The 25,378-nt window shown below is 40.4% G+C and overlaps 1 protein-coding gene across 2 annotated transcripts in view; it reads left to right on the top strand.

The window, feature by feature from the left end:
* Nucleotides 1-25,378, top strand: part of LOC110524003 (TSC22 domain family protein 2) — a 46,027-nt gene that overhangs the window by 6,322 nt on the left and 14,327 nt on the right. Inside the window, exon 2 of one of the 2 annotated variants that reach the window (XM_021603266.3) lies at nucleotides 1,161-3,745. The exons of the other annotated variant lie outside the window; for it this stretch is intronic. Coding sequence (XP_021458941.2) covers nucleotides 1,161-1,311 — 151 coding nt within the window. The 3' untranslated portion in view covers nucleotides 1,312-3,745. Of the gene's footprint in view, nucleotides 1-1,160; nucleotides 3,746-25,378 lie in introns of those variants that run through there. 2 annotated transcript variants of the gene reach the window in all.

The following is a 25,378-nucleotide window of genomic DNA, read 5'->3' as shown; positions in this document are numbered from 1 at the left end:
AAATACTCATTGGCCATTGCGTTGGGCGCTAGGCTACAACTGCACCATTTTTTGGGACATTAAACATATCTTAGATTAATACGAGGCTACTAGCAGTGGGTATTATATTTAGAGTTTGGTCTAGCTATTATGTTTTTTCGTTTCCACTTACGTAGGTGGTGAATTAGCCCCAAATAAATTAGCCAATGATATTAGTGCACTTAAAGATGCAGCCAAATTGGAAAAAAAATCAAAATAAATTCTAAACATTCTGTAGCCCTATTTTAATATTAAAATATAACAAAAATACATTTAATTTAATTTTCATGCTTTATCTGATCAACTTTGTAGGAAATAACTTGACAGTCCATGTTCATGACAAACAACTGTAGATATGTTATAAAAAAAACAATGACCTCAAACGGTGTGTTTCCTAAGAATAATGTTGATGACTATTTTAGAATGTGCTTTTTAAATAGTGTGGATACTGTGACTGCACTAAGCAGACAAGGTAACCTTTTCACTTAGCAACTACACACTTGTATCTAACTTATTATAATGGCATCAGACATTTTTACTGTGGAATTTTAAGGTTATTGATACAGCAAATGGCCCCTTCAAAATCCTCATGGAACGAACCCTGACCTCTGTGTAAAATATAAAGACCTAATAGTAGAGACGTGCTTTGGATCTGGGAACTAGTCCTAAAATTGTGTTTACGGTAGCTTAACTGTATCCCTTTCCAAGTTCAAAATGTTAATTTTGAATGGCCATTCGCCATATTAATAACCTTAAAATTCCACAGTAAAAACGTGTGACACTGTTAAGTTATACAAGTGTGTATTTACACACTTACACACTTACAAGTGTGTATTTCAGCTTCCACGGACAGGGGTCCCTCCTCTTAAGAAAAACAACTCAAGGCAAAACAACAATGTTCTTGTTTCAGAGTCCATACTAACCCAGTTTACATTTGGAATTGAATCAGCCCCATAGTGTGTCACAGGCGGTTCCCAGAATGTTGACCATGTACAAACAACTGTGCATGTTGGCCAGGCATCTCTCTCTTGCTGTCTCCCTCTTGCATTCTATCGCTCTCTTGCTTTCTCTCACTCTTCCTTACACACCTTCTTTTCATAGTGTTTACAGTATGTGAAGTATCTCTGTGCTTTATTTCAAAGGGAAGTATCAAGACCAAAGAGAAATTGTCAAGACCTTTTTATCGTTCTCGACCCACTACCCAAGTGGATGACTGTTCTCCTGGTGATGACAATGACTAATGGACCCCTTCAGATTCTTAGAAATGTTCAGTCGTTTGGGTGGGCTCTCTGACCTGTACTAGCCTATGTCCAGGGCTGCTTGTTCAGATGACTTGACCGAGTCTCATAAGTTCACCTACATATTTCAGAAATGTAATTTGTATTTCATTACATTGGTTACGATCATGTCTCGAGACTAAACTTTTTCCATCACAGTCCCAGAATTTTCCCAAAATGCAATTTAAACCGTCCCAAACTGAACATGAACTGTCCCAAATTAAAAATAAATAAATATATATATACACACACACACACACACACACAACTGTTCAAAAGTTTAGGGTCACTTACAAATGTCATTGTTTTTGGAAGAAAAACATTTATTTTTTTTGTCCATTATTTAAATAACATCAAATTGATCAGAAGCATTGTTTATGTTGTAAATGACTATTGTAGCTGTAAACTGCAGATTTTTTTTGGTGTGGAATATCTACATAGCTGTACAGAGACCCATTATCAGCAACCATCACTCTGTGTTCCAATGGCACGTTGTTAGCTAATCCAAGTGTATAATTTTAAAGGCTAATTGATCATTAGAAAACCATTTTGCAATTGTTAGCACAGCTGAAAACTGTTGTGCTGATTAAAGAAGCAATAAAACTGGCCGCCTTTAGACTAGTTGAGTATCTGGAGCATCAGCATTTGTGGATTTGATTACAGGCTCAAAATGGTCAGAAACAAAGAACTTTCTTCTAAACCTTGTCAGTCTAATCTTGTTCTGAGACATGAAGGCTATACCATGCGAGAAATTGCCAAGAAACTGAAGATGTCGTACTGTGTACTACAAGGGCTGTGTACTACTCCCTTCACAGAACAGCACAAACTGGCACTAACCAGAATAGAACGTGGGAGGCCCCGGTGCACAACTAAGCATGAGGACAAGTACATTAGTGTCTAGTTTGAGAAAGAGACGCCTCACAAGTCCTCAACTGGCAGCTTTAAATAGTACCTGCAAAACACCAGTCTCAACGTCAACAGTGAAGAGGCAACTCCGGGATACTGGCCAAGTTCCTCTGTCCAGTGTCTGTTCTTTTGCCCATCTTAATCTTTTCTTTTTATTGGCCAGTTTAAGATATGTATTTTCCTTTGCAACTTTGCCTTGAAGGCCAGCATCCCGGAGTCGCCTCTTCATCCTTCTCCCCCGATTGCTCAGTTTGGCCGGGCGACCAGCTCTATGAAGAGTCTTTAGTTGTTCCATACTTTTTCCATTTAAGAATGATGGAGGCTACTGTTTTCTTGGGTATCTTCAATGCTGCAGACCTTCAATGTTGCAGATCTGTGTCTCGACACAATCCTGTCTTGGCGCTCTATGGGCAATTCCTTTGACCTCATGGTTTGGTTTTTGCTCTCACATGCACTGTTGACTGTGGGACCTTTCTATATAGACTGGTGTGTGCTCTCCAAATCATGTCCAATCAATTGAATTTACCACAGGTGGACTCCAGTCAAGTTGTAGAAACATCTCAAGGATGATCAATGGAAACCGGATGCACCTGAGCTCAATTTCGAGTCTCATAACAAAGGGTCTGAATATTTGTCAAGGTATTTCTGTTTAATTTTTACTAAATGTATAAAAATGTTTTTTAAATCGCTTTGTTTTTGAGGTATTGTGTGTATATTGATTAAGGAAAAAAATAATTTAATACATTTTAGAATAAGGCTGTAACTTAATGTGTAAAGTAGTCAAAAGGTCTGAATGCTTTCCGATTGCACTGTAAGTCCCAAATGGAAGGGAAACAAATTTTGTCACCTATAGCACCGTAGACTCCACTGATCAGCCAAAACAAGCTCAATATCTCAATGCATGCAACACAATCCCTATTTTAATATATATATTTACCTATATTGTGAGTAGGCCTATGCCATCTTAATTTACCCAGTTTGTCAAGAGATTTACCATTTCAAATACAATTATTTTCATGGTTATGTAGTTCGATTGGTAAAAAAATTGATGCATTATTGTGTAACTGGTTTTTCTATTTTAATATTGAATATCGGCCTCCTAGTTTGCCTGTTCTTGGGCAAATGTAGTGGGTGCTCATGGTGGGGTCTTTTAGGCTACAGTTGTTGTTACTAGTCAACTTTCAGTGGGGAAAGGGTTGTACAACTGAAATGTCTTCTGCATTTAACCCAACCCCTCTAAATCAGAGAGGTGAGGAGGGCTGCCTTAATCGACATCCACACATTAAACATGACCTCAAAATCCTCATCCAATGTCTCCTGGCTTTCCAGTGAGGGCGATTTAAACCACACTAGAAAGTCAAGACAGAGGTCATTCAAACCATTGAAAGAAGTGTTACTTTCTATATTAGATGTAAAAACATTCAAAACATTTCATACATTTCAATTTCCAGGTTCACAGTAAATTTCTCCAATACATTTTTTTTTTATCAGAATAATTTGCATGTTCAATTAAAACTCAGAAAATAAAAACTTCTGAAAATTCTGTGTGTGTGTGCCTTTTTAAGATACCTCGGCACTAACCCAAATTCATAACCAGTAAGTTTGTGTGTGTGGTAAACCATATGGCAAAAACAAACAAAAATTGCCAGGCCTTATTTAATTTGGTAGCTCCTCTTTATCTCCGGATATTTCTATACCGATAAAACCACCTAAATTCCACTAACCACTCTCCCAAGACCATAGCCGTAGGAAACTTTTCAAAGAGAGAAAAAATGATGCCATCTATTTCGTGAAGTGCACCAGTCTCTCCTGCAGCAAAGCACCCCCCACAACATGATGCTGCCACCCCCGTGCTTCACGGTTGGGATGTGGTTCTTCGGCTTGCAAGCCTCACCTTTTTCCTCCAAACATAACGATGGTCATTATGGCCAAACAGTTCTATTTTTGTTTCATCAGACCAGAGTCCATTTCTCCAAAAAGTACGATCTTTGTCCCCATGTGCAGTTGCAACCCGTAATCTGGCTTTTTATGGCGGTTTTGGAGCAGTGGCTTCTATCTTGCAGAGCGGCCTTTCAGGTTATGTTGATATAGGACTCGTTTTACTGTGGATATAGATACTTTTGTACCTGTTTCCTCCAGCATCTTCACAAGGTCCTTTGCTGTTGTTTTGGGATTGATTTGCACTTTTCTCCCCAAAGTACGTTTATCTCTAGGAGACAGAACGCTTCTCCTTCCTGAGCGGTATGACGGCTGCGTGGTCCCACGGTGTTTATATTTGCGTACTATTGTTTGTACAGATGAACGTGGTACCTTCAGGCTTTTGGAAATTTCTCCCAAGGATGAACCAGACATGAACCATATTTTTTTTCTAAACCTCTGCTTCAAAATACTCTCTTGCAACCCGCCTCACCCAATGTGGTGTGGATCTGCTTTCTTTCTAAAGTATCTTTCTTTACTTCGGAACCGGAATCCCCCAACAGAAGCTAGCCAGTTAACTAGCTTGTAGTCAGCTAACCACTGCTAGCGGTCAGCAGCTAACCTTTAGCTCAGAAAACTCTCGCCAGTTTGCAAACCAGACCATACCGGACCTATTTTCTCTCCATATCCCCGGATTCCTACCGCAAGCTCTGAACCTTTTCACCTGGATCATCGCAAATCAAAGTTTATTTGTCACGTGCACCGAATACAACAAGTGTAGACCTTACAGTGAAATGCTTACTTACAGGCTCTAACCAATAGTGCAAAAAAAGGTATTAGGTGAACAATGGGTAAGTAAAGAAATAAAACAACAGTAAAAAGACAGGCTATATACAGTAGCGAGACTACATACAGACACCAGTTAGTCAGGCTGATTTGAGGTAGTATGTAGATATGGTTAAAGTGACTATGCATATATGATGAACAGAGTAGCAGAAGCGTAATAGAGGGGTTGGTGGGTGGCGGGACACAATACAGATAGCCCTGTCAGCCAATGTGCGGGAGCAATGGTTGGTCCGCCCAATTGAGGTAGTATGTACATTAATGTATAGTTAAAGTGACTATGCATATATGATTAGCAGTGTGTAGCAGCAGCGTGAAAAGAGGGGTTGGGGGGGCACACAATGCAAATAGTCTGGGTAGCCATTTGATTACCTGTTTCAGGAGTCTTATGGCTTGGGGGTAAAAAGTGTTGAAGTCTTTTTGTCCTAGACTTGGCACTCCGGTACTGCTTGCCATGTAATAGTAGAGAGAACAGTCTATGACTGGGGTGGCTGGGGTCTTTGACAATTTTTAGGGCCTTCCTCTGACACCGCCTGGTGTAGAGGTCCTGGATGGCAGGCAGCTTAGCCCCAGTGATGTACTGGGCCGTACGCACTACCCTCTGTAGTGTCTTGAGGTCAGAGGTCGAGCGACTGCCGTACCAGGCAGTGATGCAACCAGTGAACCAGTGATGCTCTCGATGTTGCAGCTGTAGAACCTTTTGAGGATCTCAGGACCCATGCCAAATCTTTTTAGTTTCCTGAGGGGGAATCGACTTTGTTGTGCCATCTTCACGACTGTCTTGGTGTGTTTGGACCATTCTAGTTTGTTGTTGTTGTGGACACCAAGGAACTTGAAGCTCTCAACCTGCTCCACTACAGCCCCGTCGATGAGAATGGGGGTGTGCTCGGTCCTCCTTTTCCTGTAGTCCACAATCATCTCCTTAGTCTTGGATACATTGAGGGATAGGTTGTTATTCTGGCGCCACCCGGCCAGCTCTCTGACCACCTCCCTATATGCTGTCTCGTTGTTGTTGGTGATCAGGCCTACCACTGTTGTGTCATCTGCAAACTTAATGATGGTGTTGGAGTCTTGCCTGGCCATGCAGTTGTGGGTGAACAGGGAGTACAGGAGGGGACTGAGCACGCACCCCTGGGGAGCTCCAGTGTTGAGGATCAACGTGGCAGATGTGTTGCTACCTACCCTCACCACCAGGGGGCAGCCTGTCAGGAAGTCCAGGATCCAGTTGCAGAGAGTGGTGTTTAGTCCCAGGATCCTTAGCTTAGTGATGAGCTTTTGAGGGAACTATGGTGTTGAACGCTGAGCTGTAGTCAATAACATTCTCACATAAGTGTTTATTTTGTCCAGGTGGGAAAGGGCAGTGTGGAGTGCAATAGAGATTGCACCATATGTGGATCTGTTTGGGCGGAATGCAAATTGGAGTGTGTCTAGGGTTTCTGGGATAATGGTGTTGATGTGAGCCATTACCAACCTTTCAAAGCACTTCATGGCTACAGATGTGAGTCTTACTGGTCTGTAGTAATTTAGGCAGTTTGCCTTTGTGTTCTTGGGCACAGGGACTATGGTGGTCTGCTTGAAACATGTTGATATTACAGACTCAATCAGGGACATGTTGAAAATGTCAGTGAAGACACCTGCCAGTTGGTCAGCACATGCCCGGATCACATGTCCTGGTAATCCGTCTGGCCCCGCAGCCTTGTGCATGTTGACCTGTTTAAATGTCTTACTCACGTCGGCTATGGAGAGCGTGAATACAGTCGTCTGGAACAGCTGATGCTCTCATGCATGCCTCAGTGTTGCTTGCCTTCAAGATAGCATAGAAGTGATTTAGCTCGTCTGGTAGGCTCGTTTCACTGGGCAGCTCGTGGCTGTGCTTCCCTTTTGTAGTCTGTAATAGTTTGCAAGCCCTGCCACATAAGACGAGCGTCGGAGCTGGTGTAGTATGATTCAATCTTAGCCCTGTATTGACGCTTGGCCTGTGATGGTTCGGCGTAGTGCATAGCAGGATTTCTTGCAAGCTTCCGTGTTAGATTCCCACACCTTGAAAGCGGCAGCTTGACCCTTTAGCTCAGTGCGAATGTTACCTGTAAATCCATGGCTTCTGGTTGGGGTATGTACTAGAGGTCGCCCGATTTAATCGGAATGGCCGATTTAATTAGGGCTTATTTCAAGTTTTCATAACAATCGGAAATCGGTATTTTTGGACACCGATTTGGCACATTTTTAAAGTAAAATTTTTTAACCTCTTTCGTACCCCCTACTTTTTCGAACATTCTGTTAAAAATCGCTCAACATTTCAACGTCCTGCTACTCATGCCAGGAATATAGTATATGCATATGATTAGTATGTGTGGATAGAAAACACTCTGTGACTATAACAGAACGTGAACAGCAAGCGAAATCCCAAGAAAAACCTGGTCACAAAAACCACAGAAAAGTATTAATCCGCCAGTCTCTGAATTGTTTATTGCAAGCAAAAATATATAGCCGGGAGCTTGCAGTTCCTACAACTTCCACAAGATGTCGCCAAAAACGTCATTTTCATTGACAAATATCCTTTGCGTAATGACAAATAGATCCTTCATTTCGTCCAGCATACAGGAATCGATTTTTGGAAAGAGACAAAGGACAACGTTTTCTTGAGTAGCTGCTATTGAATACAGATCGCCCAGTGATCAATTTGATCGATTATTAACGTTTACAAATACCTAAAGTTGGGTTACAAAAGTAGGTTGAAGTGTTTTGTCAAAGAATATAGGCAACTTATATAATTTTTAAAAATGACGTTGCGTTTTGGAAGGGAGCTTTTTTCCTGAACCAGACAGGCTATACAAATGGATATTTTGGGCATACATGGACGGATTTAATCGGGAAAAAGACCCAATTGTGATGTTTATGGAACATATGCCAACAAAGAATATCATCAAAGGTAATGAATGTTTTATATTTAATTTCTGCGTTTTGTGTAGCGCCGGCTACGCTAATTATTTTGTTTACGTCCCCTTCAGGTATATTGGGGTGTTGCATGCTATCAGATAATAGCTTCTCATGCTTTCGCCGAAAAGCATTTTAAAAATCTGACTTGTTGGCTAGATTCACAACGAGTGTAGCTTTAATTCAATACCCTGCATGTGTGTTTTAATGAACGTTTGAGTTTTAACGAGTACATTTAGCATTTGCATTTCCAGGTGTCTAGATGAGACGTCTGCGTCTCAGGTGGGAGCAAGAGGTTATTAACACCTTTTTTCATCTTTATTTAACTAGGCAAGTCAGTTAAGAACACATTCTTATTTTCAATTATGGCCTAGGAACGGTGGGTTAACTGCCTCGTTCAGGGGCAGAACGACAGATTTTCACCTTGTCAGCTCGGGAGATTCAATCTTGCAACCTTACAGTTCACTAGTCCAACGCTCTAACCACCTGCCTCTCATTGCACTCCACAAGGACGCGAATGCAGTAAGCCAAGGTAAGTTGCTAGCTAGCATTAAACTTATCTTATAAAAAAACAATCATAATCACTAGTTAACTACACATGGTTGATGATCTTACTAGTTTATCTAGCGTGTCCTACGTTGCATATAATCGATGCGGTGCGTATCGTTGCTCCAATGTGAACCTAACCATGAACATCAATGCCTTTCTTAAAATCAATTCACAGAAGTATATATTTTTAAACCTGCATATTTAGCTAAAATAAATCCAGGTTAGCAGGTAATATTAACCAGGTGAAATTGTGTCACTTCTCTTGCGTTCATTGGAAGCAGAGTCAGTGTATATGCAACAGTTTGGGCCGCCTAATTTGCCAGAATTTTATGTAATTATGACATAACGTTGAGGGTTGTGCAATTGTGCCTCCCCTTAGATAAAATACGGAACGGTTCCGTATTTCATTGAAAGAATAAACGTCTTGTTTTCGAGATGATAGTTTCCCGGATTCTACCATATTAATGACCTAAGGCTCGTATTTCTGTGTGTAAATTGATAGAGCAGTCTGACTGAGCGGTGGTAGGCAGCAGCAGGCTCATAAGCATTCATTCAAACAGCACTTTCGTGCATTTTGCCAGCAGCTCTTCGTTGTGCGTCAAGCATTGCGCTGTTTATGACTTCAAGCCTATCAACTCCCGAGATTAGGCTGGCAATACTATAGTGTGTGGTGTGTTGGTGTAACCGATGTGAAATGGCTAGCTAGTTAGCGATGTGCGCGCTAATAGCGTTCCAAACGTCACTCACTCTGAGACTTGGAGTAGTTGTTCTCCTTGCTCTGCATGGGTAACGCTGCTTCGAGGGTGGGTGTTGTCGATGTGTTCCTGGTTCGAGCCCAGGTAGGAGCGAGGAGAGGTAAGGAAGCTATACTGTTTCACTGGCAATACTAAAGTGCCTATAAGAACATCCAATAGTCAAAGGTTAATGAAATACAAATGGTATAGAGGGAAATAGTCCTATAATTCCAATAATAACTACAACCTAAAACTTCTTACCTGGGAATATTGAAGACTCGTTTTAAAAGGAACCACCAGCTTTCATATGTTCTCATGTTCTGAGCAAGGAACTTAAACGTTAGCTTTTTTACATGGCACATATTGCACTTTTACTTCCTTCTCCAACACTTTGTTTTTGCATTATTTAAACCAAATTGAACATGTTTAATTATTAATTTGAGGCTAAATTGATGTATTATATTAAGTTAAAATAAGTGTTCATTCAGTATTGTTGTAATTGTCATTAGTACAAAAACAAATGCCCGATTAATCAGTATCGGCCTTTTTGGTCCTCCAATAATCGGTATCGGCGTTGAAAAATCATATTCGGTCGACCTCTAATATAGACCGGTGTGTTCCTTTCCAAATCAAGTCCAATCAATTGAATTTACCACAGGTGGACTCCAATGAAGTTGTAGAAACATCTCAAGGGTGATCAATGGAATACTAAGATATTTATGGATTTTATTTTTTATAGATTTGTAAAAAAAAAAAAAAAAAAACTTTTCACTTTGTCATTATGAGTTAGTGTGTAATCAATTTTAGAATAAGGCTGTAACATAACAAAATGTGGAAAAAGTCATGGGTTTCTGAATACATTCCGAATGCACTGTATATTTCCACACTACGAGGTTGGAATAACACTGAAATTATGAAAAAGATAATCAAATTGTATTTTCCACGTGCCAAATACAACAGGTGTAGTAGACTTTACAGTGAAATGCTTACTTTCAAGCCCTTAAACCACAACGCAGTTTTAAGAAAAATGTGTGTTAAGTAAAAAAAAAAAAAAAGTAAAATAACAGTAGCGAGGCTATATACAGGGGCTACCGGTACAGAGTCAATGTGCGGGGGCACAGGTTAGTCGAGGTAATTTAGGTAATATGTTCATATAGGTAGAGTTAAAGTGACTATGCCCTTTTAGTGTAAGAACTGTTTGAAAAAACTGCCTGATGGTATAGAGTTTTGGCCTGCTTTTGGTGACATCATCAGGCAGTAAATTCATTAATCGACCAATAATAAAATAGTTCCAATCCTCTGCCAATAACAGCTATTTTTCAGTTTTCCCCTTCCCATAGACCACTCCCAGACAGTCCTAGTAAAAGTCTTACTTGAGAAATTGCTCTTTGCTAAGAAACTATTTTTACCATTTGAATTGAAAACAATCACAGTAAGGAACTCAAATGTTACCCAGAAATTATTTGATATTTAGAAAAAAAATGTCTGCATTGGATCTTTTAAGCCAGATCTGAGATGAGGGGAGAAAAGCACCCAGAAGAATTTGCGTTGTCAGATTTCAATTGCAGAGAAAAGACATCAGATGACCTCTATACGTTTCACTCACACTGTATATTTTTCTGGCTTCCCGAGTTCTGTAAGTCCCCCAGCCCATATCACTCACACAGTGAGGGAAAGACAGCCAGAGCAGTTCAGAGTAGGACTGATATCATAGCCTAAACAGCCCAACACTCACAGTAAGGGAAATTAACAAACTGATCATTCTCTCTCCAACTTTCTCACACAAACACACTCTCAGAGAGACAGCCTAACACAGAGAGTAAAGCCTTATCCCTTACCAACACCCAGAAAGAGTACAGAGGGGATTGATGACTCAGACCCAGCTGTCTGCCATGCTTTCCACACATCCTCATTACTCACTATTCAGTCGTCATTTCAGCTCTGAGGAGACCATTTTGCACAGAAACCTCCTTGTTAAGCCTCACTCCCCCTGTGAGTCGACTGGCTGCAACACACAGCCCTATAGTTTCTGAAGGGGCTAGATCGGCTAGCTTTTTATGTCAGTCGATGGGAATGGACAGAAAGGCAGGGTGAGGCCACAGCGACACGCCTAGTATTCATTGTAACATCTGAAGTAGTAAACAAGAGGGAGCCATTCAGGTAGATTTGTTTTGAATGGTTTTTGCTTCATTTATTTTATTGCATGTTTTCACATAAGAAATCTCTCTGCAACAGAGTGAATCGAATTCTATTCTACAGCTGATTCAAATTATCAAAGCTTTGAATCGGCTGTGAAGTGCTATGGCAAAAACCAAAACGTGCACCCAAGGGGCTGACAATCCCCAAGTTTGCATGGTTGAAAGCATGGCATTGTGGGAAGAGTTGGGTTGGTTGGAGTTTCTCAAGTCAAACTTAATTTGCAACATGCGCCGAATACAACAAGTGTAGACTTTACCGTGAAATGCTTACTTAGAAGCCCTTAACCAACAGTGCAGTTCACACACAATTCAGGCAACACTTCAGGACCTGTAGACATTTTTAGTGTGGCAATATACCAGTCACAAGGACCCAGCATTCAAGTGTCTTTTTCCCCGTATGTGTACAGAGTAACTCCATGGATTTAGCACTGCAAATAGAAAATCACATCAAGATATTGCTTTGTATATTATCCCCTATTACGATGCATTTTACGTATTATTTTGTAAGCTCTGTATTGGAATGTTTGGGAGAGCTGAAGAGCAGATGATTGGTGAATACCTTCACCTCGTTTAACCCAGGCAAGGTATTTTTCGCTCGTCCATTAGCCTTAGTGATTTGATGATTATCTAAAATATCACTGAACACCCCCAAAAAGTTCAATATTGAATTAGAAGATAAACCAGGCAGTTTAAGAGGACATATATTCTCTATGTTGACGTCATTGATGGAACTCCCTTAGTGAAGAATCAGTTCAGTCTTGTTTGGAGTTACTTGCGTCAGCTAATGATTAATTGATAACCAACTGTGAAGTGACCCAGTAACATGGTTTTGGCTTGTTTGACCACACCTAACTCATATGGAGCATAAATCATTCACTTGCATTAAATTGACAAAATAACTTTCACACTCTTAACTGTATGTATCAAAGTTGAGAAGGTGAAGAGTAAACTATTGAAATTATTGAAACACTTGGAGAACTTGAATCGTGTGTGTGTTGTATTGCCTTAGTAACAAAACCATAAGTGTCGATCTTCCTTTCTACCCACCTGAAAATGAATACAGTTGAAGTCGGAAGTTTACATACATTTAAACTCAGTTTTTAACTATTTCTGACATTTAATCCTAGTAAAGATTCCCTGTCTTAAGTCAGTTAGGATCACCACTTTATTTAAGAATGTGAAATGTCAGAATAATAGTAGAGAATTATTTCTTTCAGCTTTTATTTCTTTCATCACATTCTCCGTGGTCAGAAGTTTACATACACTGAATTAGTATTTGGTAGATTCAAATGTTTCGGGTAGCCTTCCACAAGTTTTCCACAATAAGTTGGGTGAATTTTGGCCCATTCCTCCTGACAGAGCTGGTGTAACTGAGTTTGGTTTGTAGGCCTCCTTGCTCGCTCAAGCTTTTTCAGTTCTGCCACAAATTTTCTATAGGATTGAGGTCAGGGCTTTGTGATGGCCACTCCAATACCTTGACTTTGTTGTCCTTAAGCCATTTTGCCACAACTTTGGAAGTATGCATTTGGAAGATCCATTTTCGACCAAGCGTTAACTTCCTGACTGATGTCTTGAGATGTTGCTTCAATATATCCACATACAAGAAATTTGTGAAGTGTTTGAAAAACAAGTTTTAATGACTCCAACCTAAGTGAATGTAAACGTCGAACTTCAACTGTATATGTGTATTGTAAATCAATAATTTAATCTCCTTTTGTAATGAAATGTGCTATTGGTAATACAAGTGACGATGTTGGATAATATTGAGTTGAAGAGGAATCCAGGTGTTTTGATGTGGTGGGAGAGGAGCATGCATTACTTATGTCCCTGTTTCGAAGATGGAAGACTTTCCCATGTGCTGTCTCATGCCTCTGCAGTGCCTTGAATCTCTGCCATGGACGTTATTGGCTGTTTTATGGGTTAGCTGGCAGTACACATCTCATTCATGTCTGTTTGTTGAGACCTCGTAGCTAGGGCCCATATACATACACTCTGAACTCATGGTTGATGTAATGAGCGGTCACCCATGAAGAATGTGCTTTTGTGGTACAGGGTCTGTGGTAGGTATACAAAGTGCACCAGTGGGTAGCCTATGCTGAAGCTGTTTCTGAATAGTTTCTCAATTGCCTTATTCAATTTCATGCATGGTCATTGCCATAGAAGTTTGCATGCAGGGTGGGGTACGTTTTCTATTGCTGTTTTGTCACATTTGGCAAGAGATTAGATTTTTCCACCTCTCTGTTTATTTACACACAAGTCAGCTAGGGCTGGGAATTGCAATGAACCTCACGATATCACAATACTTAGGTGCTGATACGATATGTATTGTGAATCAATATTGCTCGCTATATGTCTGCTGCAGAGAGACTAGAGGGCATGAGAAGAAAAGTTTTGATCAGTCGGGGAAATAAAAGCGCTGAAAACATGTTGGTTAATATAATGGAGAACAAGCTATCGTATGAAACACATCCAGGTTTTTGGCGCAGGTACATCCGACTAGCGCTAGTTGACACAACCTTCAGTAACCAATATTTTTTGGGGGGAGGGGAGTCAAATATCTATATAATATTGCGATATGTAACTCTATATAACTCAAGTCAGCCGTCACAAAGCGCAGGCCTCGTAACCTTTACCAATAGAGTTTAGTGCAATAGCCCTGTACGTCATGTATAAACAATAGGTATTTGTGTGATTGCCACGCTGAGCATGAATGGCGGGATCCTTATGGCCACGTTGTTCTTCGAAAGGGGAAGCAAGGAACCTGCTGTTGAAACGGGTTGTGTTGGGGTAAACGACAGTAGCCGGGTTGTGTAAGAGCCGTGGCTGTGTGCCGTGGGTACACCGGTTATGTGTTTGATCCCCATCCAGCTGAAGTGCCTTTGGGCTACTGTGATGAATTCCCAACTCTTTCAACAAACCACAGGTAAACCTGAGAGCTTCCTCCCATCCACCCTCCCTTTGAATGGAGTCAGCTCACTCTGCTCCTCTGCAAAGTCTGACTTGTTGGAAAGGGGAAAACATGCTCAAAAGCAATTTGAGGGCATAAGCACTGACTTTTTGACCAATGTCAAACCTTGTGGTAGGTGCAGGGCTGGGAATTGTCAGTGACCTCACAATACGATATTATCACGATACTTGGGTGCCAATAAGATATATGTATTACAATTGTCATGATTCTATATGTATTGCGATTTGATGTTCAAAACATATTGTTCACCATATGTCTGCTGCAAAGGGACAAGAGAGAGCCATGAGAATGACTGTTTTGATCAGTCATGGAAATAAAAGTGCTGAAAACAAATTGGCCCCCTATTTAAAAAAGATGGAGAAGAAGCTATGAAGGAAAAGTTTTTGTGCAGGTACAGCCAACTAGCGCAAAATGTATATTGTCAAAACGATACAATACGATATATCGTCAAAAATGATATCCCTATATGTAACTGTATCCATTTGTTTTCCCCCATCACGAGATGGGTGGGTCAGATGAGTCACTGTTTTACCTCTCCATCGATGACGTTGGCTTATCCCTAAATTATTTTAGAATTGCCATTCGAACTTTATAGTGCACCCACTGGTGTAAGCCAACATAGAAATTGCGTTGGTCTCGTGTTTCCTTTGGCTATTTTAAAACGGGTGTTGTGTAAACTTAAGTGACTCTGCTCACATCTCTAGACCTGTTATGGGATACCTTTTAAACAGCAAAAAGCAGAGCGATGACAAAATATTTGGTCGCCATAACGGAATTAGCAATCACACTCTGTTTGTATACATTACAGGAAAGCTACTTGTTGGCATGCTAGATGGGATCGTTTTCAAAGGTGGCAGCACCAAAATGTACTTGTCCCTAAAGTAACAGGACTTTTTTACTACCCATATCCCTGAATAAAATACTTTAGGATTTATAGGCCATAAAAGTAGACAGATTCATATTCATTGTGATTGCATCTCACTAGTCCCCTGTCAGTCTGGTATAGAGGGTGATTTGATCCAGATCAGGTATAAAATAGCATTTTATTGTTTCGAGAGAGGGGTAAACTCAATCGTGAGAACGCAGGGGACTTTATTGTTATTGATGCACTTCGTTAGTGCCATATGTGATAATGGAGTCCGTCAACACATTTAGTAGGACACTATCCAGGTAGACCAACTTTAAAGGTTTTGCTCATTCAATTATGGTGCTTTTTCGGTCACAACAACGACAATGATATAAGGTTTTTGTTTCAACCAATACCCCCTTACTACTCCTGAAGTAGCCTCAATTTGAAGATGGGCCTAATCCTCCAGAGTATAATTGCTAACAGACCATAGTGTATTTCTTATACAGGGGCCTCCAAAGCTCAATTCAATTTGATAGTTCCCTTTCTAAGCGTCTTAAGGAGCACACATACCAATAAGTACATCATTTTAAGGGTGCCTCCACAGCAGGCAAAATCTCATCTCTATCTACGGGGCCTGATGGACGTTACACAAGCCAATCGCACTAATCTTTTGCTTTACGACTTGGGGGGCTGGTCATCATGGCAAAGGGTGATATAAACAACTTATGCAAGAAGAACTTCCATTCCTAGAAGAGGAACGCCTGGCCGCCACCTTGCCAGGCGTTTAGAGTCAACATTTTAATTTTGGCAAACCTCTCCACATCGTGACTGCTGCCCTTTTCATGCCACCTACTGGGTCCAATCCAGTTGGCTCTGAGCATACATGGAGAAGCTCCCACTTGTCAGCATTCACATCAGGGCAAGAAGTAGCTACAAGCAGATGAGATGTGGATGAGGGCCTAACCCCTGGTGTTACACTACATGCTGTAGGCTTTTTTCACATTGAAAAGGATTAAGGAGCTTCTCGAAATGTATAGATTCTCGAGAGACACTGTTGTAATGTAAACTTCTGAATTTCTCACGTCTCGAACGCTATCTTGGACAGTTGCCCCCCTATAAGCAGGGCAGTGTAAACAGAATTGTCTCATTGAGCCCAATATTTCTACATTAAATTGTAATAGCAGAGCTATGTTTTTGAAACCGCTAGAATGTTTAGACATTTTCATTATATTTGAGACGTGTTAAACAATTTTTACCTGAAATTGCAGTAACAGCCTGTTAAGTTCTGAAATTGTCACTGTGGCTTTAAGTAAAGGAATTTCAAAAGTTTTTTTTTTTTTCTTCCCCCTTGGCTGCAGTGCTCTGAGCCACCTTCCATACCTTAAGGGAACATTTTGACATTTCGTGTATGAGTGAGAAAGTCCATATTGCAAATCTACGGTCCCTTACTAGACGTCCGAAAACGTTTGTAAAATTTGCGGTTTGTAAAATTTGCGGTTGGCGTCAGGCCGTGCGGTAGGAAGTCATCAAATGAACTTTGTCGGACATTCGGTTTCCGTTTTATAAAAGAAACAAGTTTTGGTCCATTTTCCATAAGGAATGAAATGGCAATTGTACTAAACATCACAAATCACGACGGGGCCTTATCTCGAAAACGGAAAATATTTCAAAGCCGAAACTTGGTGAGCGTAGGTTTGGCATAATGGGCAGTTGGCCCCGAACAAGATGGCGTCTAGGCCTCAACGGTTTTTGAGTTATGGCCATTTTTCTGGGATTAAAGGTCCAAAATGGAACTAGAGAAATTATTTTTCCACTTCACGTTAAAGTCAAGGAGCCTCCGGTGTCAATAAAAAAAGAGCCAGCCATTTATCTATCGTCATTTAAGAGAAATGGTACAATGACAAATTGGTGATTTCTGTGATTTTCTCAGATTTTCTGAAATAACACACACTCACTAAACCCTCCGTAAATAACTCAGTTCTTAACGTAAAGACTTATAACTCAGGATTCTGTAAAGGCATACCCCAATCAGGATATAGCTTCCTGTGCCAACCGGAAGTGCCTTAAATGGTGTCATAGTGGCAGTTCCCAAGGGTTAAAAAGGTCAGATCTTTTCAAAACTTCATATGTGTGATTAGGCAACCCCCATAAACTGTAAGTCAGTCATTTCTCCCAACAGATGTCAAAGAAAAGCTCTCACACACACAGCAAGGATGGAGTGACAAAGTGCGCTGCTTAAAGACACAGAGAGCAGGCAATGGCATTACCATAATCCCTAGGCCGTGCCGAGTTCAACGAGATATCCCGCTTGACCATAGCTCGCTCGGTCTAGGCGCAACGACCATTAGAAAAGTAGGGCCAAAATGAAGCCTGCCCCACAATGTCATTTGCTTTTGGGTGACAGTGAGAGAACCGTTAGGGTGAGAAGAAAAATTCCACCACAGGAATGTTCCTAAGGTCCTCCCGATCTGTGCAAGCCTAACCTTGACCGTGTGGCATTAACCCTTAACAGTAAGTGTTTTTTGATCTCATAGATTACAGTGACATCACTCCCCATAGGACTACATTGCCTGCACCCCTAAATTCAACCTGAAGCCTATATGGGTTATGAATGCCGTATGAACCTGTCTTCGGTACCAGTCCATCAGGCCACTATGAGGTCTACCTGTGTTGATTCTAAGCTTCCAGGACCAACCGGAAGTGATTAAAATCCCCCTAAAAGTGTATATCCATACCCTGCCTGCAGTTTGATAGACATAGTGCATTCAACCCTGTGTAAATCAGTAAATTCTTAACGTAAAGACTTAAAACTCAGGATTCTGTAAAAGCATACCCCAATGAGGATATGTGTTGACTTATAGCTTCCTGTGCCAACCGGAAGTGCCATAATTGGTTTCGAAGGGTTAAAAAGTCAGATCTGTCCAAAACTTTATATGTGATTAGTCAACCCCCATGAACTGTAAATCAGTCATTTTTCCCATAAAATTTCAAAGGAAAAATAAATCACACTAAAACACAACTTGGAAGGAGGGACGTATTGGGGTGCGTAGAGACAGACAGTGGCTGCAATAGTTAGCTTTGTTCGAGCTAAAAAAGAACCGTCAGACCTAGAGTTCCGAAACTTTAGAAACCTGTTCTAGACCTCCGGTCGATAGTGCGTGTGGTGAGTTAGGTGGCTCTAGAAGGTTCTCGGACCGAGAAACAGCCTCGTACATTTGCAATGACTTCAATTCATTTTGACCATTACGAAAATGACGACGTTTAGAAAAGTCTGAGACGCAAGGCTAGGTGCATTGAAACCGGCTCGGGCCATAGAGACGGACCCCAACGTTTCTGTCCGATAGCTCATTCAAGGACCCCGTAGCAAGGCATGGAAAAAAGTGGATTTTCAGCACCAATTAGGGTTTTACTCGGGCACCGAAGGACCTATCGAGCCGAAACTTGGGATTCGGGGTTGCCTCACATAGGCCTTCACATAATGTCCGAACTGGACCCGCAGCTAGAACGTAACTATATGTTTTACCTTTTTATTATGTTTTAAACTGAAGGCGCTGTGAATTATGGGCCTGCTCTGACATATGTGATAGTTGGCTTCTAAATGAGTAGGAAAAAGTGGGTTTGGTGTCAATTGATATCAGTTTGGTATCATAATGACATCTAATTTACTGATGGACACTGACTTGCTAGTTGACTTTTGTACATTTGCAATATGTTTAAACGGAGAGGGACCATCACCAAAATGGCATTCTGAAATCAACACAAAAAATGGCATCACCAGACTGTGCCGAGTCTCCAGACTGTGCCGAGTTCAACGAGATATCCCGCTTGACCGTAGCTCGCTCGGTCTAAGCGCAGCGACCATTAGAAAAGTAGGCCCAAAATGAAGCCTGCCCCACAACGTCATTTGATTTTGGGTGACAGTGAGTGAACCGTTAGGGTGAGAAGAAAAATTCCACCACAGGAATGTTCCTAAGGTCCTCCCGATCTGTGCAAGCCCAACCTTGACCGTGTGGCATTAACCCTTAAAAGTAAAACAGGGTTTTTTGATCTCACAGATTACAATGACTTCTCTCCCCATAGGAATACATTGCCTGCACCCCTAATTTCAACCTCAGGCCTATGTGGGTTATGAATGCCTTATGAACCTGTCTTTGGTACCAGTCCATCAGGCCACTATGAGGTATACCTGTGTTGATTCTAAGCTTCCTGGACCAACCGGAAGTGGTTAAAATCACCCTAAAAGTGTATATCCATACCCTGCCTGCAGTTTGATAGACACAGTGCATTCAACCCTGTGTAAATCAGTCAGTTCTTAACGTAAAGACTTAAAACTCAGGATTCTGTAAAAGCATACCCCAATGAGAATATGTGTTGATTTATAGCTTCCTGTGCCAACCGGAAGTGCCATAATTGGTGTCTCGGGCTGTTTCGAGGGGTTAAAAAAGTCTGATCTTTCCAAAACTTCATATGTGTGATTAGGCAACACCCATGAACTGTAAATCAGTCATTTTTCCCATAAAATTTCAAAGGAAAACTAAATCACTCACACACACAGCTTGGAAGGAGGGACCCATTGGGGTGCGTAGAGACATACACTGCCTGCATTAGTTAACCTTGTTGGAACTTTTAAAGAACCGTCAGACCTAGAGTTCCCAAACTTTAGAATCCTGTTCTAGACCTCATGTCGATAGTGCGTGGTGAGTTAGGTGGCTTTAGGAGTTTCTCAGACCGAGAAACAGCCTCGTACATTTGCAATACCTTCAAATCATTTTTGCACCACGAAAATGAGGACATTTAGAAATGTCCCAGAGGCGCAAGACTAGGTGCATTGCGAACGTCTCGGCCCATATAGACAGACCCCAACGTTTCTGTCCGATAGCTCATTCAAGGACCCCGTAGCAAGTCATGGAAAAAAGTGGATTTTCAGCACCAATTAGGGTTTTGCATCAAATGACCTATCGAGCCGAAACTTGGGATTCGGAGTCGCCTCAGCTAGGCCAACACATAACATAAGAAATTGACCCGCAGCTAGAACGTAACTACGTGTTTTATGGGTTTTTTTATGGTTTGAACCGAAGGCGTTGTGAATTTTGGGCCAGCTCTGAAGTATGTAATAGTTGGCTACTAAACGAGTTGGAAAAAGTGGGTTTGGTGTCAGTTTGTATCAGTTTGGTGTCAGAATGATATCTAATTGACTGATGGACTCTTGTCCACTTGAGTCTTGTCCACTTGACTCTTGTCCATTTGCAATATGTTTAAACAGTGAGGTACCATCACCAAAGTGACATTCTGAAATCTACCCTAACGAGCGATTGAGATGAACCAGAATCACTGCAAAGCCATCCCGAGTTCATCGGGCCAGTCAATTTCACATTCCTGCAGGATTTTTATAGCATGACAAATTCGTGATGGTACCTGCCCATTGAACCATATTGCAAATGCACAGTGACTTTGCAAAAGTAAGGAAACATAAACAAATGGACATAATGAAATCACAATATTTTTTATTTTTGGGTTACCAGTTGCACAACAATGCACGTGCATTTGCAATATGATTCTATAGAGAAAAAACATCACCAAATGGACATTCTGAAATCAACCCTAACAAGCAATTGAGATGAACCAGAATCACTGCCCAGCCATCCCGAGTTCATCGGGCCAGTCAATTTCACATTCCTGCAGGATTTTTATAGCATGACAAATTCGTGATGGTACCTGCCCATTAAAACATATTGCAAATGCAAGTGACTTTGAAAAAGTAAGAAAACAAACAAATGGACATAATGAAATCATGAAAACAATGCGTATCCATCAGAATATTTGAAACAGTCCATAAAGCACTCAGGACGGCCCCCACTGATAGAGGGCCGTAGTAGGGTACTCCCATAGCGGGCATGGATGACAGGAGTACCGGTAAATGTATTTAAAACAGTATTTTAATATTTGGGTTACCAGATGCACATTTCAGATCACTAGTTGCACGGAGGAAAATCACAATCTGCATCCATCGTCATATTTTAAACTGTCCATAAAGCACTCAGGACGGCCCCCATGGATAGAGTGCCGTAGTAGGGTACTCCCATAGCGGGCATGGACAATAGGAGTCCCGGTAAATGCATTTACAACCATATTTTTATTTTTGGGTTACCAGTTGCACAACAATGCACGTGCATTTGCAATATGATTCTATAGTGAAAAAACATCACCAAATGGACATGATGAAATCAACACAACGAGTGATGGAAATTAACAACTATCACTGCCCGGCCATCCCGAGTTCATCAGTTCAGTCAATTTTGGCCCCCAAAAAATTTACTTTTGACTTTTGACTTCCTATGAAATCATATTGCAAATGGACAAAACATATGCCTTATGCACAAGTAAAACAAACAAAAAAATTATGATAATACATGTTGACAAAAGTATAGTTTGAGCAAAGTATAGTTTGAATTTTGAGCATGCCAAATTCGTGATGGTACATGCCCATTGAATCATATTGCAAATGCACAGTGACTTTGCAAAAGTAAGAAAACATAAACAAATGGACATAATGAAATCACCATATTTTTATTTTTGGGTTACCAGTTGCACAACAATGCACGTGCATTTGAAATATGATTCAATGGTGAAAAAAACATCACCAAATGGACATGATGAAATCAACACAATGAGTGATGGAAATGAACAACTATCACTGCCCGGCCATCCCGAGTTCATCAGTTCAGTCAATTTTGGCCCCCAAAAAATGTACTTTTGACTTTGACTTTTGACTTCCTATGAAATCATATTGCAAATGGACAAATCATATTCCTTATGCACAAGTAAAAAAAAAAAATTATGATAATAACATTTTACAAAAGTATATTCATACAGTTCTTACACATGATTAATTGACTTAAAATCAAAACAATTTCGAAAAACGGTCCAGAAAGCACTTTTTTTACGAGGGTGATACGTTTTTTTTTTAAAGTTCACATTTTTGACATGTTTGACTTCCTATCAAAACATATGCCTTATGCACAAGTAAAAAAAATAAAAATAAAAAAATATATATATATGATAATAAAATACGAATAAAGTATGTTGATACAGTTCTTACACATGTGTAATTGACAAAAAAAATCTAAAGAATTTCGAAAAACGGTCCAGAAAGCACTTTTTTAAGGGGTGATAAGTTAGACAAAAAAAATTCATTTTTTCAAATTTTTGCTTTTGGATGTTGACTTGGGTTGCATTTCCAATATGAAAAACCCCGGTGGAGCGCACTCGCCCCCTGTTGGATTTTTGAAGTGTTACAACTGGCAATTGCCATATGGCATTTGCCATCAACTTTGCACGAATCAACGCCACATTGGGTGGTATGGGACATCGTGTATATGGTTTGTCCTATGCCAATATGTTGCCATTCATTTTTGTCCATTTCAGGGGGGTATTCCCTTACAGGCAAAAAGCCATACGATCTAGCTATGTAACAAGAAGCTGATCAACTCCCCAGGAAATTATAATTGTTTTCAGTCACAATTTGCCTTTACCTCATATAATGACTTCCATGATATTAATAAAAATGAGGCCTGTTTTTTTTCTAAGGTAACTTTAATACGCTACAAGTGTAATTTAGCTAGGCCTAAGAGCTAGCTATGGTTAAGCTAACGTCTGCTCCTTTAAAACCATTGACAACTATGTGCCGTTTTCAAGGGATTGTTAAATATGTTAACTGTTTGGTTTAAATATCATCACCTCTTGAAGAGCATAGTCAGAACTACACATTTCCGATTATTCCACATTTAGTTCTATCAGAGTTATAAAGCAAGTACTGAATGTTTTTCATTATCAGTAAACATCAATTGATCATGTATTTTCAGATATGTGAGGGTAGCCAGATCCATTTAGCATAGATGGCAAGTTAAGCAAACTGTCATTTAGCTTGCTTAGATTAGGATTTTGTAAAGAGCTTGACATTGGCAAGTCCTCATCCTGGTAAAGTTGTCAGTCGGACTATTGTCATCACTATAGATTGCAAGCAAATCAAACAATATTTGGATATAGCCATCTAGTTTATCCCCTTAAAGTTAGCTTGTTAACTAGCCTTATTGACGTGATTGGTTAGCCAATTTGACGTGGTCCATCAATCAATCAATGTAACCTATCATGTCTGTGAACGCAATCGTGATTGTGAACACTGTTTTTAAAATAATGTTGAAAGGGGGATAATGTTACCTAACTTTTCTAGGTAGGCCTAAGTTGGTTAGAGGAAAAAGTACATTAGGTCTACTTACCACTATGTTTAGCCAACTGTACAACGTTTCTACCTGTAGCTTACAAAGTAAACATTATCAGCTAACAGTAATGTTACATCGGATGGGAAAGGATGGGGAAATGAACCGAAACCACTCATACTTGTCAGGTATAGTTCATTTTTATTTTATTACTCAATTATCCAATTAATGGTGGCCATTTATTGAGATGTATTAAGGCTACCCTCATGTAGCCTATCTGAAGTTACATGTTCAATTCATGTTTGTTTACTAAATATGAAAAGCGTGCAGTTACTTGCTGTAGCCCTATAACTCTGTTAGAGCTCAATTTGTGCAATTGTTTTGCGTGGAATTATCAAACATTTATATTTCTGACTATGCTCTTCTAGAGGTGATATTACAACCAAAAGTTAACATTTATTTAACAATCCCTTGAAAATGGCGCACAGTTCTTACTGGTTTTAGCGGGGCTGCGGATCTCCTTGCCCCCCAGCAGGTAAATCAAGCACTGCACCTTATTGTGACGTTTTATTGATAATGACCTATTCGTATGAGAGGGGTAAACATTCATGTTTGATATGCTAACGTTACTAGCTAGCAGTAGCTAGCTGTGCTGTATCGTCTTGCAAGCTCCATTTAATGTGTGTATGAACGAGAACATAAACCATTTAATTCTCTGCTTGCATTGTTGAATTATGCTTACTGGCTTGTGTCTACTGTAATATTGATATTTATGGTAAATTTGGAGCTGCAGAGCAAACAAATGTCACATTGCCAGCCACAACGAAAGGTAAGGCTATGATGTAATGTAAATTGAAATGTTTATGTACATATTACTTAAATTGAGATCTCGTTGCGGTGTCTCTCCTTGAATCAATGGGAGTAGCCCCATAGTGCATCTTGACGTTGAAAGGGGAGCCTCAGCTGCTCCACATCAGAGGTGAAGCCCTAATTGAGTCTCTGTACCTGATCCTGTGACTTTGATCTGATGAATACAGAGGCTCATTAGCGGCCAGCCACTATTTGTCCTCTTAACTACTGCCCTCGCACCAGGAGGGGGGACTGTGGAGGTAACACTACTCCACCACTACTTACGCCTTACTTTTTACACATTCAATGGAGATTTACTCCCTCTTTGACCCAGTGGGTAAAACAGAAGTCAAAGGAAAAGCTGAGATTTTGCAACTAAAGAGAGTGCGGTTGTGCCAAAGCACTGACCTGGGCCGTTTGTCAGCTGTGAAACCCTTGACAAGGTGGTTATTGGAGTGTAGTAGAATGGGCTGGCCTCCAAATCTGCTAGTTCCCCACTGAGTTCACATATGGAGTTTGATGGTTACATTATACCCTGCCTCTTTACAGTCTCATGTCCTCACGTGCCCAAGGGGTTCATGCCCACTCCCTGGTAAGCCAGGATTCTAAGCAATTTAACAACCTTCCCAGCTGGAAGTTATTTTAACACAACATAAAAGCTCAACATAGCTACAGCAGACTTCAGAAGTTTAACTTGTGTGTGTGTGTGTGGAGCAAACTTTTGCCACTCTGATCCAAAGCATCTATAATTCTACTTACTGTACCTCTCCCGCATGTAGGAAATATGATTGAGCTATATAATTTAAGTAAGATTTAACTAACAATCACCAAAATAAAAACTTGTCAGTCAAGGAAAATCTAAAATTCCAAAAATGTCATGGCATGGGGCCCTCATTAGATTTGATGTTTTTGTCACTCAGAACTCATAAGCACACAATATAAGCCATGGCAAATTACAATACATGACCAATAGTATGTGGACAACTGCTTGTTGAAATTCTCATTCCAAATCATGGGCATTAATATGGAGTTGGTTCCCCCTTTGCTGCTATAACAGCCTCCACTCTTCTGGGAAAGTTTTCCACTAGACGTTGGAACATTGCTGAAGGGACTTTCTTT

This window comes from Oncorhynchus mykiss, chromosome 5 (assembly GCF_057628025.1).
Source record: "Oncorhynchus mykiss isolate SJ-2025 chromosome 5, ASM5762802v1, whole genome shotgun sequence".
Taxonomy (NCBI): domain Eukaryota; kingdom Metazoa; phylum Chordata; class Actinopteri; order Salmoniformes; family Salmonidae; genus Oncorhynchus; species Oncorhynchus mykiss.
This window is presented reverse-complemented; position numbering and strand designations above follow the sequence as displayed.